Genomic DNA, 18,383 nt, shown 5'->3' with positions numbered 1-18,383 from the left:
AAAGCCAGGAGCGAGCCCGTGGGGGCGGGCAGCCGCAGCAGTTGTCAAGTGCTTTGGGGTCCGCGGTGGCAGGTGCGACCCACGGAGTGCGACAGCTGGAGGCAAGGAGTATAATGCAGGGTAATAGAGCAGAGCTGCAGCGCGAGCAACTGCCAGGGCCTCCCTGAGCCTTTGACCAACGTGCTCTCCAGTACCGCTGCACGCCGCCTCCTGCGAAAAACCTCCCCTCTCCCCTGCAAGTGCTTAAATAAAATACAACTGACCATCACTGGAGGAGGGGTTTTGCTCTCAGGAGCAGATCGGAGTTATTCTCTCCTCCGCCCCTGCTTTCATGGCTTCCTTTTGCCCTTACAACCACACAGCTTTGAAATGCTTCAACGGTGAAACTCACTTCAGCTTTGGAGAGGTTATTCCCAGCTGGTCTATAGTCTAACGATCCTGGACGCTCCTTTGTGCTGGAGCTGTTGTCTCCTCAGTCTTGCATTGGCTCTAACCTTTAAATGAATCACCCCATCATGCCTTTTGGTAAAATACATGAATTAAGCTTGATAAGAAGTGTCAAGAAACTACAATCCTAAGGGAAAGCAAGATCTAAATTGTAATTAACCAGAATCCCTGTTAAGTTAAAAACTGTACTGTGAAGCTTTGAGCTGAGGGGAGGATGCATCTTGTAAGCTGACATTGCATTTTACTGAAGCCCATTATTGCCAGGCATGTCTACATTTGAAAAAAGACACCTTCTAAAATTGAAGGAAGCTCTTCTCTTACCCTCTGCCCCATTGTCTCCTTTGACTTGCTTCTGTATACCTCTGTAGTGTCAAGACATTATGAAATTATAATAATCAATCAGTTGTGTTTAACTGTATGGGCAAAAGGAAGCCAGAAAAGTTTAGGGGAGGCCTAATATGTAAGGAAGTGATAATTCATCAGCATGTGAGAGCAAAATACCCCTTAAGCAACCAACAGGCCCTAAGCTGATGTCAGTCTGTCTCCTCAGTATTGTTCTGACCTTCCCCTCTTGGTGCTAGGTTTTTGCCCTCTGTCTAGAGTCTGTTCAACTGCTGCATTGAAGCCTAGAGATGAATAAAGCGTGGCTGGGGAGAGATACAGCGAATGTAACACTGAGGCAGGCCTCAACTGGTCAGAGATCATAGGGCTGTTCCAGTTTACTCATGCTTCTGGAAGAGGGGTAGATTAAGAGCTGGAGGAGAGGAGTATGAAAAAAAGGTGTTTTTTTTAATTGGTTAAGCACCCTCTACCCTTAATCATTTGCAGTAGAATCACTGTACATGTAAATTCAGGGCATTTTAAAAAGGAGCCAGGCACATGTCCCGATTATCTGTGGTTTATGCATATTTAGACGCAGCTTTTGCTATAGGACATGAATAACCTTTTCATCTCAGAACTACATCTGGTACATAGGAGTACTGCAGTTTGTGTCACTCCCATGTGGGCAGCCAGGGTTGTGAGTTCAATCCTTGAGGGGGCCATTTAGGGATCTGGGGCAAAAATCTGCCGGGGATGGTACTTGGTCCTGTTGTGAAGGCAGGGGACTGGACTCGATGACCTTTCAAGGTCCCTTCCAGTTCTATGAGATAGAGCTCAGAACACTATGGAGATATACCTTTCTTGTACTTTGTATCTTATTTTTGGTAACTTTGAGCTTCTACTTGTAGAAAGGAGGCTCCAGATGCTTGTCACAGCTAATGGCTGCAACCAGTTATCGCAAAGTTAAGTAAAACAGCGTACTCCTCTTCTCATGAATGTTCTCTGCCAGGTACAGAGGACGTCTGTGATTAGCTGTAACACTAAAGATTTTGGTTGATATGCTGCAATTTTGCCTGCTTTATAAACCCATATGGTACAAAATTAGTAAATGGGATTTTTTTTAGCAAAAACTAAAAGAAATAAACATCTTTATTTATATCAAGTTGCTATTAATTTTGATGGAATACAAGTTGTACTTGCAATTGACCATCCTTCTTTGTATTTTGTATTTCTTTGATCTTTTGCAAGATTCTGGGGTTCTATTAAACTGTAGGACTACAGTGTATGATTCCCATATGAAACCCTTATCCCCCAATAGTCAGTGTGCATTCCCTCAGGTACCTACTAGAACCAGAGCAAATTCTTGCAGGGCTTTTTGTTTTTTAAGCACAATAAGCTCCTTTTTTCAGCTGATTGAACTATCCCTAGTTCTAGCCAATGCATGACTCTTCTTGATAAGAGCAATACAATGCTTACAAAAGTATCGCCTGCCCCCAAAATATCAGACGGTGTAATCTCTTCTACTTTGCTGATATATTATCTGTTTTAAACTTTACAGGTTTTAGTTTTCTATCCCCATGCATTCCCCTTGCTCCCTTTTTAGTCTAAAATGAACATTTTTAGCAGCACAAGTTTCTAAGCCTTTCCTTGTGATAAATTCAAAAAAGAACCTTTGACAGTTTTTTTTTAAAATTGGTTAAGCACCTTGTACCCTTAACCATTTGCAGTGGAATCACTGTACATGTAAAATGAATGATTATTACAGAATTTATCAATTATGCCTTCACTAATTTTACTCTTTTCATTAACAGACACTTGAGAAAAAGAGAGAGGAAATGTTCACACACACCCATCCTCTCCCTTAGACTAGGAATGTAAGATGCCTGTGTCTGCTTAGACACAATTATAAGTCTCAAAAGCTTGTCTCTTTCACCAACAGAACTTGTTCAAATAAAAGATATTACCTCACCCACCTTGTCACTGAAAAGGTAGTCATTCTCTGCCTTCTGGTTCGAAAGGACTGATCTTCAACTGTATCTATTGGGAAAAGACTTAATTTCCCCAATACAAGGATAGTTTGAGAATTAAGTCTTTTATTCTGTGCCTCCCCCCCCATACCTGGGTGAGGGTTTTCCCACAGATTTTCCCACTGGGCATTTTACTATCTTAACAAACAAGTTATTTCAAATTGGTATGTTAATTATTCTGATTGATCAAAATATTTCTAGAAGCAGCAGATGTAAGCTGAGCATGAAGAAAACACTTACCTCTAGCAGTAAAGGGAAACTCTTCCAGCAGCAAGTCAGTGTTGCCAGAAGTGGCTGGCAGTTGTAGTGTCCTAGCAGGATTAGTGTGCAGGCTGGAGAGGGAAAGACTGATGTATGTCTGGCCTTAACACACCGCTACATTGTCTGGGCACCTGATTGGCTGCAGTTGGACAACTCCCTCACAGAGACTGGTCCCCTGACTAAAGCTGCAAGTGAGGGCTAAGACTATGTTCATCATCCCTTTTCTGCCTTCCTAGGGAGTCCAGACCACACACCCCAAAGAGACTGACTGGCCTGATGTTTGTATTACCCCGTTCCATAGAAAAACTGGGTGAGGTTTAGGAAAAACGGGTTTCAATTTAGTTATGAACAGATGGTAGGTTACATTTGCAACCACCTGTTGCAAATGTTGTTGGATCTGAGATGCTGCCCCATAGGAGTATGCAATCTTTGAGCACAGGAGGCTCATTCATCCCACTTTAGTCCTACCTTCTCAGGGACAGCTCAGGATCTGCACAGCCAAATATCTCTCAGCAACATGTGCCTATCCCTGTGGTATAATTTTCTAACATGAATAGTTATAAATTGTGCCAGTCCATAATACAGAAGTGGGAGAGAAAAGTATGTGTTATTTCCCATTCCTAAATATGTCTACTTGTGTATATGTCAGTCTAAGCTTAAATTGTGAGCTCTGGAAAGTGCCTAGCAGAAAGCAAGCACTACCATAAACAGATTACAACAACAGGTGGAGATAGGCAATGGAGAAGAAAAGCAACTGTGAAGTCATGTCTGATTTCTTCAAGTCTTGTTTCTTTATGGAGAAATTTAAAATACACTTCTTCCTGGAGGCCTCTAAATTGCAGCAACTCCCCATCAAAAGTAGAACTAACAAAACAGACAAATCAGGAAAATACATAAAATATAGTAACAAATATGTTCCCAAGCAGGCTACCAATGCCATCCTCCATCCACTTTTGAAGCTTAGGAGGGCAACAAACAAGGGTGAGCAGTTAAATTTCTCCATGCAGGTATGAAAGATCATGTGAGGTATATTTTATTTGTAGTTATTTTTCCTAAATTTGTAACTAGACTCAGGAGCAATTAGAGAGATTGCCAGTAGTAAAACCACCATATCTGCCACAATTGTGAGTCATTTCCTTAATTTAAATCTCTTAAGCACTTAGACTTTGACTGGAATTTCTTCCATGTGAGCCACCCTCTTCCCACCAATAAAACAGAACTTGCACTCTAAACTGCACTTTAAAAATATTGAAAAATCATTCATGTCCTACAGTTACTATAAGAAAAGATTAACTAAGACATCTCTTTTCTACACCATCTATAAATCATTTTAACCTGCAATTATAAAGCAGAAATCAGAACAAATTAAACATCAAAAAAACCAAAAAACTCCACAAGGAAAAAAAAGGCCCAGAATCTATCTCTCTGCAGAATACTTATACACGCATATTTAGTAACTGAAGAGTAATCTGATCAGAAATCATTTCCTTTTACCTCTAACCATGTGGTCCACATTATACAGTGTGTGAAATGCTATATCACACAAAAGTAACAAACTGACAACAAACCTCAGATCAACTAATCTATTAAAATTTCATTGATAAAACAAGTTTTGCATAATTTTAAAATAAACAATTACTGGGCTTTTCAGAATATTTGATGCTCATTAACTAGAGACTATTGTAACACACACAAAGAAATCAGAACTTGGTTTAAGATTAACTACAGCTTTAGTGGGTTTTAAAATTTCATGTCTCATATTTCATTAATAGCGCAGTATAGGCCTGCTCGTGTTACCACTTAAATCCATATCAAAACTCTGATTGACTAAAATGAGATTAGGGTCAAGTCCAACATGTAATAATTTTGTTGATATTCAACTAACTTGTCTGAACATGTGATGTCAACATCACATAAATACAAATGACTGATCAATGCACTTACGTGACTAGTAGTACGAGGCAGTTGGTAATACAAGTGGGCTTACTGCAGGGTCTGAATCTGTTGAGAACCAGACACATGCCATGAGACAGAAGTATTTATATGCGGAGCAGCTAATTAATATATCTTGAAGCTGTGGAACTCACAATTCTGGACTCAGCAAAATATAAAATCCCTGCTGTGGGAATAGATGAGGTTAAGCAGCCTGAGGATCTCTAACTCTATTAAATATTTAACCTTAGGGAAGGGCTTCAGTTTCAAGTTCTGGCCCTGGTTATTGAACCCCTAAAATCTATAGTTACACCCTATCTGCCCACATACTGGCCTGTATGATGACTGTATTTGCTGAAAAACAATTGTAGCCATCACTTTCTTAAATGGAGACTGTGGTTATTATTACATCAGCTGATGCTTATGGGTCATCTGAGAAAAAGAGCTACTAAAATCTCAGTAAAATCAATCATAATTAGGAAGAGTAAATGAGAGAGCAGGGTAATCTCCAAACAACATATTTTAGATTTCACATTTACGCATTGGGGTATTAGCTTCAAGTTGCTGGCATCCTAGTGTTCACGTAACAAACAGTGCCTTTTATATAGAAATGTATGGCTAGAAGAGACCTTGGGAGGTCATCTATTCTAGCCCCCTGTGATGAGGCAGGACCAAGTATATCTAGGACCCTCCACTGTAACCTATTTCAGTACTTAACTATCCTTATAGGTAGAAAGTTTTTTCTGATATATAACCTAAATCTGCTTGCTGCAGATTAAGTCCATTACTTCTTGTCCTGCCTTCTGTGGACATGGAGAACAAGTGATCACCAACCTCTTTATTAACAGCCCTTAACATACTTGAAGACTTATCATGTCTCCCCTCAGTCATCTTTTCTCAAGACTAAACATGCCCAGGTTTGTTTGGTTTTTAACCTTTCCTCATAGGTCAGGTTTTCTAAAACTTGTATCATTTTTGTGGCTCTCCTCTGGACTCTCTTTGATGTGTCCACATCTTTCCTAAAGTGTGGCGCCCAGAACTGGACACAGGACTCCAGGCCAAATCCTGGAGACTTTTCCCCAGGCCAAGTCCTTTAGACTTTGCCAAATCATGTCAACTTCCACTGACTTCAAAAGGGACTCTCTCCAATTTGTCCACAGTGTGGTGCCCAGAACTGGACACAGTACTCCAGCTGAGGCCTCACCAGTGCTGACTAGAGAGGGACAATTACCTCCCATGTCTTACATACAACATTCCTATTAATAACACTCTCCCCCGCCCTGAATATTAGCCTTTCTTGCAACTGCATCATTGCCTCCTAGCCACTTTGTGATCCACTATATCCACCCAGATCCTTTTCAGCAGTACTTCTGCCTTGTCAATTAGCCCACATTTTATATTTGTGCATTTGATTTTTCCATCCTAAGTACAGTATTTAGCATTTTGGAGAGGTCCTGGACCCAGGGTCTCCCACCAGCCAGGGGGTGCCCTAACCATTGGACTACCGAATCAGTCTTGCTCTCTGACTCAATGACTATTTAAGTATTTACCCACACTGAAACAGTCATTGGGCCAGAAAGCAAGACTGATTTGGTCTGACTCACTCTCTTGCTAAGAGGGAAACCCCAGTTCAAATCCTTTCTCCCCTTCTCACAGGAAAGTGGAAATTGAACCTGGGTCTCCCTTATCCCAGGCAAGTGCTATGATCACTGGGCTAAAAGTTATAAGGTGGGCAGTGCCTTCTCTTCCTCTTCCACCAGCTAGATTTTGAATGGACCCAATCTGGTAGACCACCTCTGAGCATATCTACCAGCCTGGGCCCTGCCCACAATTTAGGCAGCTGAATGCCTTTCTTCCCCTAGTTCATGAATCACTCTAGGGCCTGGGCTTAGGCAGGAGATAGGTGTTGAGGGAGGCAGCAGTGTAGGTGCTTGGAAACATACATACCTAGGGAACTTTTACTTTGAAAACCTGGGCACTGGCTGAGTTTAGATGCCTATGAAGTTTGGCAGGAGTTTTGTGGATTGCTGTGGGGCCAAAACTGGGATTTAGGGTAGATCTACACTTACAGTAGCATGTAGAGTACAGACACTGGATGCTCAGCTAGCATGGGCATAAATAGCACTGTAGTTGATGATGCACTGGTTAGGCAAGTAGAGTACAGGCACACCACAACCCTAGGTATATACCCTTCATGTCTCTCTACATGCCCAAGCAATACCTCCCCCATTCACACTGCTATTTTTAGCAGTGTAACATCCCTCACTGCAGTGAAAGACTCCAGCTGCCAGGAAAGGCTCTGGGTGGGGGGAGGAAGCGGGGAAAGGCTCTGGCAGATTCCTGCTACCTCCTGCCTGCCAGAGCCTTTCACTGCAGCGTGTAGCTACACACTGCAGTGTGGCTGCAGGCTGCTTTTCACTGCAGAATGTAGCTACGTGTACCCTACATGCCACCAAAAGTGTAGACAGGGCCTTAGGTGCCTGAGTGTCTCTGTGGATCTGGGCCCAGAAATTCAGACCAAATGGTGCCACATAAGTCACCTAAAGTTGGAAAAGAAAACCTGTTAATGATGTTTGAGGCACTCCAATTATTAGCAGACGTTTGTTCTAGAATCAACATATGAAACCCTTTGAAAAACACTGCAAGAGGGAGCCAGAGTCAGGACAAAGGCAAACCGTCATGATGGAGGTCTCATAGTAATAATGAATACCAGTCATTTATAGCAAAAACATATTACTGAGGAATGACCTCAGTATTGAACTGAGTGAATTAGTACATTTATGAATAACTTAGATACCACTTTAGAAAGAGGAAAAACCCAAGGAAGGGTGCTTTATTATGGCTGATGTGTAAACAGCTTTTTCCAATTACATGTACTGTAGGCAGGGGATCTGAGATTAGACAGTGACTATTAGAGTCACAAGTTTTTTGGAATGATAATGAGGTCTTGTCTACACTAGAAAGTTATGACAACAGAACAGTGGCACCGTACCAGAGAACAACAAACCTATTTTGGTAGAATGCGCTCATACTCTGCCCCTTGTGGCCACACAGCTCATGTTGCATCAGCAAAAGCACACTGCATTGTGAGCAGGCATACCACTGCCTCCATGTTGCCTTCAAGTACACTATTTTGGGGGGAAATGTTGCTGTGAATTATGGGGGGAGTCAAATGTTTCTCTCTCTCTGTTATCTCTAACTCATCTGAAACAATACCAATGTAGCTCCCATCAGTTCTTCCTTTACAATCCCTTCTTGTCCATACCTCAGTCATTTTTCACCTCAAGTGTTACAATCTCCTCCTCTCCGGCTTCCAAGTTTCCCACCATGCATCCTTCCATCCAAAATGCTGCAGCACAAATTATCTAGCTATCCCAACCTATTTACGGGTATCCTTTCTTTTTTGTTCCAAATTCTGACTCCTTCTTTAGGCTTTCAAAACTCTGTCCCTGCCTACATCTCAGTCCTCACCCCGTAGTATTCCCCCCAGCCTTCCCATTACAGCTCTCTTTAGTTCTTATTCAGAAATTGGTTCTGTGTGGGAGGGCCCCTGCTCCCACATGGAACCTGTTGTTGGGGATGGTCTTAGTCTCTTTTACTCACTCACACCTTTGTAATTTTTTCCCCCATGCCACCCTATATGCCTAGAAAGTAAATAGCTTCATCAGTTTCCTTCAAATCCATCATCAAAACTCATTTTCTTTCAGCTAGTTTCCACCACCCTCAATTGTCAGCTGCCACTCACCCCAACTTACCAAATAACTATGATGGAAGTCAAAATTTACAAATTCAGTAATTGTATCACAATCTTATGATATTTGGTGTTTTCCATGAAACCCCAGCTCCTAGAGTCATGGGATTGTAAAATTTTCAGCATTTTAAAAAAAGATGTTTAGCTCTGATAGTTGTAGAGGAAAACTTAAAAATATAAATCTTAGATCAAAACCCAGAACACCCCCTCACACACACCCCCTTTATTATTTTTTAAATCTCATGATTTTTGCACATGCCTCATGCATGGTTTCTGATTATTTGAGAGGCAACACTGGGAAATTGGCAGGTTTATAAAAGTATTTATGGTTTCTTTTTGTTGCTCGGCTATTTTTGGCTAAGGGGAGATTTTCGGGAATTTAAAATACTGTGTACTTTAAAATATATATAAATTACAGCTCCCTAGAGCCAAAGACAGTTACTCTATTTTGATTTATGTAAAAATACAATACATGCATTTAGTCAAAGGAGCTATACCAAAATAACCACTCACGTAAGAGCTTTTCTTCCTTCCTCTTCTTTTGCCAACTCACACCTTTTCTATTCTCTTCCTTGGTCTGGTGACATTATTTGCAGGATCAGGCTCTATATTAACACTTACTACTAAACCGTTCTTACTGGCATGGATAGTCCCATTAGTTTATCTGATTACTCTCTCTCCTACGGTCTTGCATGCACACACTGTTAGCCTCAAATTCTGCAGAGATTTATTGATGTGCTTAATTTTACTCACTGAAGTCAATGAAACTACTCACATTAGTAAAATTAAGCATCTGAATAGATTTTTGCAGGACCAGGGCCCTAGCTGTTGAATTTTAGAACGAACTTACAGAAGACACAGCAATGGTAGGACATGAAGTACTACATATGCTCACTACGTCGCAGTAAAGTCTGTTTACAGAAGCATTATGAATTAAGTACCTTCTCAGATACTGAAATTCTGAGCAGTTTAAAAAAAATTATTTGAAACCTTGCAAACAAATGTTACATTAATATCAAAGTTGTAATTAAGAGGAAAGAAGTGAGGATAATTTACCTAAATTTTAAAAAAGCATCAGTTTCCCTTAATTATCTTTAAGGAAAGAAAGGAGACAAAGTGCAAAGTCTAGTTGTGAATTAAAAATTGATTAAGAAAAAAGAAATTGAGCAAAAAAGGAGAATAGTGGGGTACTCTAGGGATTGGTAAATAGGAGCAATGTTAAGGGAATTTTTTAAGTCTACCATTCGCTTCTGTGATGATACTCTCTAAATGTATGGACTCCTCAGAAGATAAAGGCTAAAGAGCAATTGAATAGCGGAATGAAGACATGCACCTGATGTGCATTAGCAGTTTAAAAAGCAAATTGGATACTTGGGGCCAGTAATAAAATAAAAGCCTTGTATACACACAAGTTGCAACAATTTAACAGTATGGGTTTCTAAAAAGATAGTTAAATTGGTTGTATCCCCCTAGCATAGCAGGTTCACATTTATACCAATAAAAAGGTGTTCATCAATACAGATTTTACCAAAACACACTCGATATAAACAAGTAATCAGTATAACTGCATACACAATATGGGGTTGTATTGATTTAGAAATCAAAAGTTACAAATCAGTCCAACTTTGTGTTTAGACAATGTCCACAACACATGCAATTATACATCTTCAGAGTGCTTCACAAATGTTAATCTCAACAGGTTTGTGAGGTAGTCAAGTAGTATGATCCCCATTGATGCAATTGAGAAAAAAAGACACCCAGCACACACACTCTTACCATAAGGATGATGGAAAAAACTAATTAGAATTTTACTTGCTTATAGAAAGAAAGTTTCTTGCTCCAGCCAAGTAGAATTTTGCAAGGCTGAGCTCTAGAAAAAATGGTTAGGTTGGATATTTCCTCTCTCTGTCATATTGGTTTAACTGCAACAGGACAATTTGAAAAAGAAAACCCTGTCCATTAATAAAGAGATTTTACAGAAGTCTGGGCAAAAATTATTATATTCCCTGCAAAGATGCAATTTTGTGAGGCATAATTCTCTGCTCTACAGGATCGGAGTTACAGCTCTGACTAGGATCTTATTTGTTTTTAATTTCTATGTAACCAAAGTTATATCAAATTCCACACTTTTCAAAGTTTCCATTTATCCTATTTACCCCACTAGATCAGGGTTCTTTGTTTAAAAAAAAAGTTTCAGCTACTTATTTGCTGCTTTTTTCCTTTTTGGCAGTGGATGGATGTCCAGTACATTTTTACTTTTCCTCTATCCAAGTGCAATTGAAGTTCTTCAATAAAGCACTGTCAAGTTAACTTTCTTCAACAGATGACAAGTTAATCCAAAATGATGAACCATGTAAATTGCTTACTCATTAATTTCAATGTTTGGATCTCTCTATTCTGCATAATAGAGAACAATCACAATTTTTTAAACAATTCTTCACTATTAGAAAGCTACCATAGCCTGAAACAATGTATTTTTCCCCTCTACTAGAGAGCAAAAAAAAAAAAAAAAATGTTTAGCAGAGGAAGTTAATTTTGATTTGGATGTGTGACTGACGCATCTAGTTTCCTACTATAAAAATAGTTCTTATTAAAGTATATTTTCAAAATCTAATTATGCAATACATTTAATTACAAAATAAAAAAAGAGGTTAATATTTAAAATTACTTAATTTATTTACACTCTGTTTCAAAAACAGATTTTAGCATTTTTGTACATATTTTTTTAGAAATGCATTAAAAAAACCCACACAGTATAGGTCAACAATTCTCCTGCAAAGTCAATTAAAAAAAGACAAACAAAAACACCTGCCTGAATTTTTTTAATCTATTATTGCTACGAGTATCTACTTAATTACTGCAACTGAAAAATTAAGAGAGTTTTGTCCCCTCACCTCCTCTGTTTACACTATGAATTGGATGGCACTTTACATATAGTTTTGCTATTTCCCTGTTTGAGAATATCATTCACATAAGAAAAAGGAAAACCATTTAAAAAATAGGAAAATTTAGTTGTAACATCATAAATATTGAGGAATCAGGGCAGGCGTATGTAGCATTTGAAACTACTTTTAATTATTTTTTAAAAACCAATTCAATTTCAAGTTGGCGTCCCTTTAAATGTCTTGCCATCCATTTTTATAAATAGCTTACACAAAGTTTACACTTAATCTTACTTACTTCCTGATAAGCATGTCAGCTCAGGTGACAACATTTATTTTACTAATATTGATTCAAAAGGTACAGATGTAAAATAACTATTTTGTCAGACTGCAGAAATGAAATAGTTAAAAGCTTATCTAGACTGTTAAACAGTGTATATATTCATTTGAACAGGAGGCTGTACCAAATTCTATAAGAAAACAGTTACACATTCAGAGAAGTTAATCCCCACCCCACATTTACTTAAGAGCATCCCCGATACAATTTTTCAGTACTAGTTGTCATCAGCACTGCTGAAAAAATTTAACCATGTGAAGCAGTTTCTCTCATTTAAGTCTAAGAGTTAAAACTGGGTCAATTGCATGAAATAATATTACACTGCAAGAATTTTTCCTGAAGATGTAAATGAATTTAAAATAGCGTCTATTACATAGAAAGCAATGAAATCTACAGCTTTTGAATCCTTTGAGATCTGTTTAACAATACAACTGACTTGGCTTCATAATCTCCCTCTCTAACCCGTACCTTAGTTTCAATTATTTTGGTCTGAATCACGGCCATCCAAGAAAGCATTTATCCAAGCACAAGGGCTGGCAATTCCATTATAGGATCACTCTTGTACCATGCATGCATTAGTTATGCCAATCTTAATTTAACATGTTTTTCACATTCATTCTGTCGGGCTTGGGGGAATAGTCAGAGGTGATCATCTCAAACCATGTAGTTATAAGATCCAAGGAAGATTGCTGAAATAAAGGGAGCTTCACGCAAATAAACTGGGGCCATCAGCCTAAGTGTGTGGAGGGAGTGGGGGGAGGAGGGAAGAAAGGAGGAAAGAGTCCCAACATAAGGAGGTCATTTGTATTTCTCACACATGATCAGTAATATCATATGGCTTTAACACTCAGTTATATAGCAATTGGGGGAGGGAGATCCACTATACCTAACTGGCACAGATATTTGTGACCTGTGGACTCAACAAGAAGACAAAGACATCCGATTGAAGCAACCTCAGAAGGGTACAGAGCTGCGGATGTCCATGGATCATAACTGAACTCCCAAACTGCACCAACCACATTCAACATTTTGTCTGAAAGAATACACAGCCTACTATTTCTTAGCCAATATTTCAAACATCAGAAAAAACAAATGGAAAATTAACAGATATGTAATTAAAATTATGACGTTTAAATTCCCCTGCATATATCAAAACTAAATTTACATTATGATTAATATCAAACAGCATAGCATTAGAAAAGAAGGCATCCTGAATGGCTGAAATGGAAAAGCGGCAATTTACCAACTGGTTCTTAGCATTCTGGAGTTTATAATACTGTACAAGAGACTCTTTCCCCAGTAACAACTTTAGCTCACCAGTATAACAGAGTCTGTCTTAACAAGTCCAGAGAATTTAAAAATAATTAATTTGGACAAGTTGATGTATGCTCAGCTTTCATGTCCTTCTAGCTGGTTTTGCTGTTAACTGTTTCTCTCTTTCAAGTTCCTTCTCACGTTGCTGTTCTCGTTCTAGTTCTTCTTTCTGTTTCTTCTGCTGCAGTTTGAGTGCTCTTTTCTGAACCAGAAAAAAAACAAAATTAATCAGAAGCTCTGTGGTTTTTGGAACCTAACTTAAATGCAAGACACATGCACACATGACTGAGATCTTGCCAAAACCCTCTCAGGCCCTCTTAATCCAGAGGACACCTCCCTCTTTCTTACTATCTTCTTTCCCTGTCCTTTACCCCAGGCCCTGCATCGTGATGATGTATTTAGGGGAGGGACGAACCGGATTCCTCCAAATCCCACTATCACTGCTCTTTAAGAACACCAGAGGAGTATATACTATGCAAGTTGTTGCCTCCACAGAGGACTTAATTTTTTGTTGGCTAAGGACTAAGGGACCAAATTTAACAGCTGAATGAAGTCAGACATGCTATATACAGCAGCCCACCAGGTTGGTAGAAGTTATGCCATTGTTGGTGTTATACTAAAGGATGGAGAGGCAGAAGAAATTCTCAGCCTCAGCTTTAAGACAGAATCTAGCTTTTCTTAATAGTTCAACATCACCAGTGATGCCAGTGTACAAATATATTTTAACATAAGGAAATTTAAGTGAAGGTTAAAAACAGCCATGGTTAGTTTCAATGCCACTGGAAATACAAGGTAAACAAGTTTACACAAAGAAAGGGGATATAAAGAACCAGGTTTTTCTTACAAATTCCTAACATATTAAAAATACTGATTAAGAGTATGTGATAGTATGCTGTTAAAATTCTACATTGATAGGCAGCGGAAACAAGGAAGCAAAACTCACTCCACTCACTTTTAACTTTGATGTCTTTTCATGGAGCATCATCATCTCTTTTCTAATATTCACTAGCTTGCTGTGATAATGTTTAGCTTCTGAAAACTTTAAAAACACAAGACAGTTGAATAGTAAGATTCAGTGGATCAAAATGTTTCTTAGCCTGGAGTATAAAGCTATGCCCTAAAACAGCAACTTCAAAAACAGGCTGAAGACCAGTCAGTTTGAGACTGGCTTGAATATTTTAGGGTCTTAATTCTAAACACTTAAAACAATTTTAATAAAACTACTATGTATCAAAGGGTACAGATTACTATAAGTATTTAAATATTCATTAAGGTAGAAGAAAGCATTTTATCGCTTGCATGCTCATTAGTTTTCAGTTTTATATCCCAATGTGGCTGAAGCTTAGCAAGCGCTAGTCATAAAATTCAAGCTCTTATATGGTTCCACACTTAATTCTCAAGCCTACCTTATAATTTCCTAAAGTTCTTACAAACACAAAGTTAGCTTCATATGCCACAACTGCATATGCAATTTCTGTAAGACACTGTCATTTGCCTTAAACTATGGCAATCATGAAGTACAGCTGTGAATTTTTGTTGTTGTTGTTAGAATATTCCCTCAAGTTACCACTAACAAACTCAAACTCAAAAAATATGCAACTAAATTAAAGGACCAAATGCGGTCCCTGTGCACAGCCTGAGTAAATGTACGAGAGTGAACCAGAATCCTTCCACCAACCTGGGGAGTAGGACACAAAGTACCATGGGTACCCAATGGCTGCTCCTGGAGCCTCAGTAGCATATGCAATCTTTATGCACTGATTTTGGCTTCTAGATTTATATAGCTGGACCCACTGTCTATGCCTGCTAATCCCTCATCTGCAGGCCAGTAAGGGTATGTCTACGCTGCAGTAAAAGACCCATGGCAGGGCCGCAGCTGGCTTGGGTCAGATGACTTGGGCTCACAGGGCTTGGCCTGGTGGCTATAAAATTGCAGTGTAGACACTTGGTCTCGGCCTGGAGCCTGGGCTCGGAGACCCAGTGAGGGGGCAGGTCTCAGAGCCCAGGCTCCAGGCCAAGCCTGAAAGTCTACACTTCAATTTTATAGCTTCACACCCCAAGCGCTGCAAGCCCACATCAGCTGACCCAGGCCAGAAGTCGCCATGTTGCAGGTCTTTTATTGCAGTGTATACATACCTGTACAGACTTGAGTAGTCCTCCATGTTCTCCTCTTTCCATTTAACAGAATCACGTTGGTTCTGTTGTATTTTCCAATTTACAAAGAACAGACTTATTGATGTAATGATTATTAGTAGTCTGTTTATAACATTTTCTCTGGGGATGAAAAACAATACATGTGCATATAAAATTTTTTGTTAAAACATAGGCAAACTTATAATAGAATACACTTACCAAAGCATTGATATCAAGAATGGAATTACATTCTCTGAATTTTGAAATTTCTTGCTCTAATGTGTCTAGTAACACTACTTGATTCTGTCTGAAACAAAAATACAAAGACTTTAAGACACACTTAAGAAGTCAGATTAAATCAGTGGTTCTCAAACTGGGGCCACCGCTTGTGTAGGGAAAGCCCCTGGTGGGCCGGACCTGTTTGTTTACCTGCCCCGTCCGCAGGTCCGGCCGATCGCAGCTCCCATTGGCCTGGAGTGGCGAACCGCGGCCAGTGGGAGCCGCGATCGGCCGGACCTGCGGACGGGGCAGGTAAACAAACCGGCCCGGCCCACCAGGGGCTTTCCCTACACAAGCGGCGGCCACAGTTTGAGAACCACTGGATTAAATAGACTGTGTTGGATTTATTAAAGAGTACTCACAATTTTGAGTTTTACTACTGTTCTCTTCACTGAAATCTTAACATACTGATTGTTAATGAGGATATAATGCCAGAAATAAGTTGTATAAAAATCAACATTCCAAGAGAATTTTTTCAGATTAACTATTTCGGTTGTACTAAATAGCTTTTTTCCCATATTAGTAGATCAGGAATAATCAGGAAACCTACAGAAGTAGATAAAGGAACTGAGTCTTTGCAGATTTTTTTTTAAAACTGATATTTAAATGAATTCTAATTAAACAGTTATAAAGGACTCTGCTATCTCTCTTCCTGCTACTAAAATGTTCTTGTGCACTATTTGGAAAATTCTAAGCACAGCAAAGACATTTGCTGGAAATCCCAACAGTGTCTTAGAGCAATGCACACAGAGGGGACCCTTATAAATGTTAAGCAATGAAACAGAACAGTGTGTGCTAATTAAAAGTAGAGTCTGGGAGTTTCATACATGCAAGAAAAATCTTAAAAATATCTTTCTTGCAATCACCGTTTTAATAGAACATCTCAAATTCTGGATGTTTTTCTCCAAATAAAGTTGTACAACACAAGGTTACATCTCTCCAGAAAAAGAATGAGCACTTAGAAAGTTGATGTGTCTTTTGCTGTGACTGGGTGCATGGATTTCAGCGCTTTAATTTTAAAATTGTCCATCTTAACGGCTGGTAGGTTACGTGGCTGGCAATTCTTTTAAAATTATACTTATAATCTGCAGAATATACACTCACTGTTCAAAGTGCTGCACTCAAAGCACAGAAAAGTCTATTTTATATGTAAACTATACTACAGGAAAATATATTCCACTTACACAGAAGAAGGGAATTTGACTGAAGAAATTCTAGAGAGGAAATGCATATATTAGAAAGCGTTGCTTTTTTCAGTTTGCTTACGTGAGCTCTTGGAGGGCTAGTTTTGATCGCTGAAGATCAGGTAAATAATGAGAAATCAATCCTTCAGTTAGTTGCTCCACAGCTTTCTTATCTATAATAGCCAAATCTTCTATTAGTCCCTCATCTGGAGATGCCTCACAGGAATCTGTAACAAGAAGTAGCAATCTTAAACTGCTAAGAACTATTGCAATCCCTTTATCTGTTAGTACTAACGGATTTTCTATTTTGAAATAAAAGTTGGGAGTCTCAGCAATGGAGTGTAAATTGCAGTTCCTTGCACTTCATCAAGTGAGCAATGCTCCTTTCACCTCCCTACATGATGAGGTTTCAGTTGCAAAATCATGCCATGACAGAATACAGCAGAGGGGTGAGATTTCAACAAAAATGTACACTGTGCATACAAGCCGCTCTAAATCAGGTAAACCAATTCAGACATGCCAAATGCTCTTCCCTCACAGAAGTCAAACATACACAAGAAATGGAAGCATATCCACTTGAGTGCAGCTTCCCGAGTTCAAATTCCCAATTTGGACGCTCAAACGTTAGAGACGAGCCAGGCAAAAAGACCCCTCCTCCCCCAATCTCCATGACAAGAATAACAAGGTTTGCACCATACAATACAGGGGCCACCGCGAACGATGCCAGCGATTAGTAGCCGAGCTCCGTGTGGCCGCTGCTCACATACCCAGCGCGGGTCCCGTCTGCCTCGGGGCGGCGGCCTCCAGCAGGAACCCCTCCTTCCCCTCGGGCTGCTCCATGGCGCTCCTCGCCGCTGCCAGCTGAGGGCACAGAGCGACAGCAGCATGAGCGCGATCCCCGGCCGCCGCTGCCTCCTCCCGAGGGGGGGCACCGAGGCTCCCCGCCCGGCTGCTCGCGGCCCCTACCCCGGGGCAGAGCCCATCGCTCGCGCCCCGTGGAGAGAGGTTGGTCCGGCCGGAATTTGGCTGAGGGGGCGGGGCTCCACGGGGGTCGGCCCGCCCCTAGGAGTCGCGTGCGGCGGGGGGCAGGCCCCGGTGTCTGGTGGGAAGCGGCTCCTCGGCTAGACCCTGGAGGGCCTGGCGCGGGGAAGGCGAAGCGGACGGGGGTAGGGGAGGCTCTCAGCAGACCCGGGAGCGCAGCGGGGGCTGGGCCCACCTAACGCGCCTTCGCGTATTGTGGGGTGGGGGCAGTCCGGCACCGCGGCGCTCCGACCCGCTGAGGCAACCGCGCCTCGGCCCCTCCTGACCACAGAACCCGACACCGCAGTTGGGCTCGGAGAGGGGAACCGTCCACTACCCCGGATGTAGATGGGAGCCGAGCCCGGAAGTGACCCCGCTCCCAGAGAGGTAGTCAGTCACCTGACGCTGCTGGTTGCTAGGACGGGACCCTTAGCAACAGCGGGAGATGGGGTGGTCCAAGGCCCAGCACTAAGAGTGGGTGTCGCCTGTCACTAC

The 18,383-nt window shown here is 40.6% G+C and overlaps 1 protein-coding gene across 2 annotated transcripts; it reads right to left on the bottom strand.

Moving 5' to 3' along the window:
* Positions 1-11,919: 11,919 nt before the first annotated feature.
* On the bottom strand, positions 11,920-18,173 carry BLOC1S6 (biogenesis of lysosomal organelles complex 1 subunit 6). Of its 2 annotated transcripts, XM_024193903.2 has the most exons (6): positions 18,085-18,173; positions 17,636-17,729; positions 16,951-17,095; positions 15,625-15,712; positions 14,225-14,311; positions 11,920-13,474 (listed from the first exon to the last, which is right to left on the bottom strand). In XM_024193903.2, the coding sequence occupies exons 2-6, from the start codon at positions 17,706-17,708 to the stop codon at positions 13,355-13,357; spliced, it is 513 nt and encodes a 170-aa protein (XP_024049671.1). In that variant the 5' UTR covers positions 17,709-17,729; positions 18,085-18,173; the 3' UTR covers positions 11,920-13,354. The 2 variants fall into 2 exon arrangements, with proteins under 2 accessions (XP_024049671.1, XP_029766646.1); XM_029910786.1 differs by lacking the exon at positions 18,085-18,173 and having other exon boundaries at positions 17,636-17,809.
* Between the last annotated feature and the right edge of the window lie 210 nt (positions 18,174-18,383).

The sequence above is a fragment of the Terrapene carolina genome, unplaced genomic scaffold (genome assembly GCF_002925995.2).
Source record: "Terrapene carolina triunguis isolate 2854851 unplaced genomic scaffold, T_m_triunguis-2.0 Scaffold67, whole genome shotgun sequence".
NCBI lineage: Eukaryota > Metazoa > Chordata > Testudines > Emydidae > Terrapene > Terrapene triunguis.
This window is presented reverse-complemented; position numbering and strand designations above follow the sequence as displayed.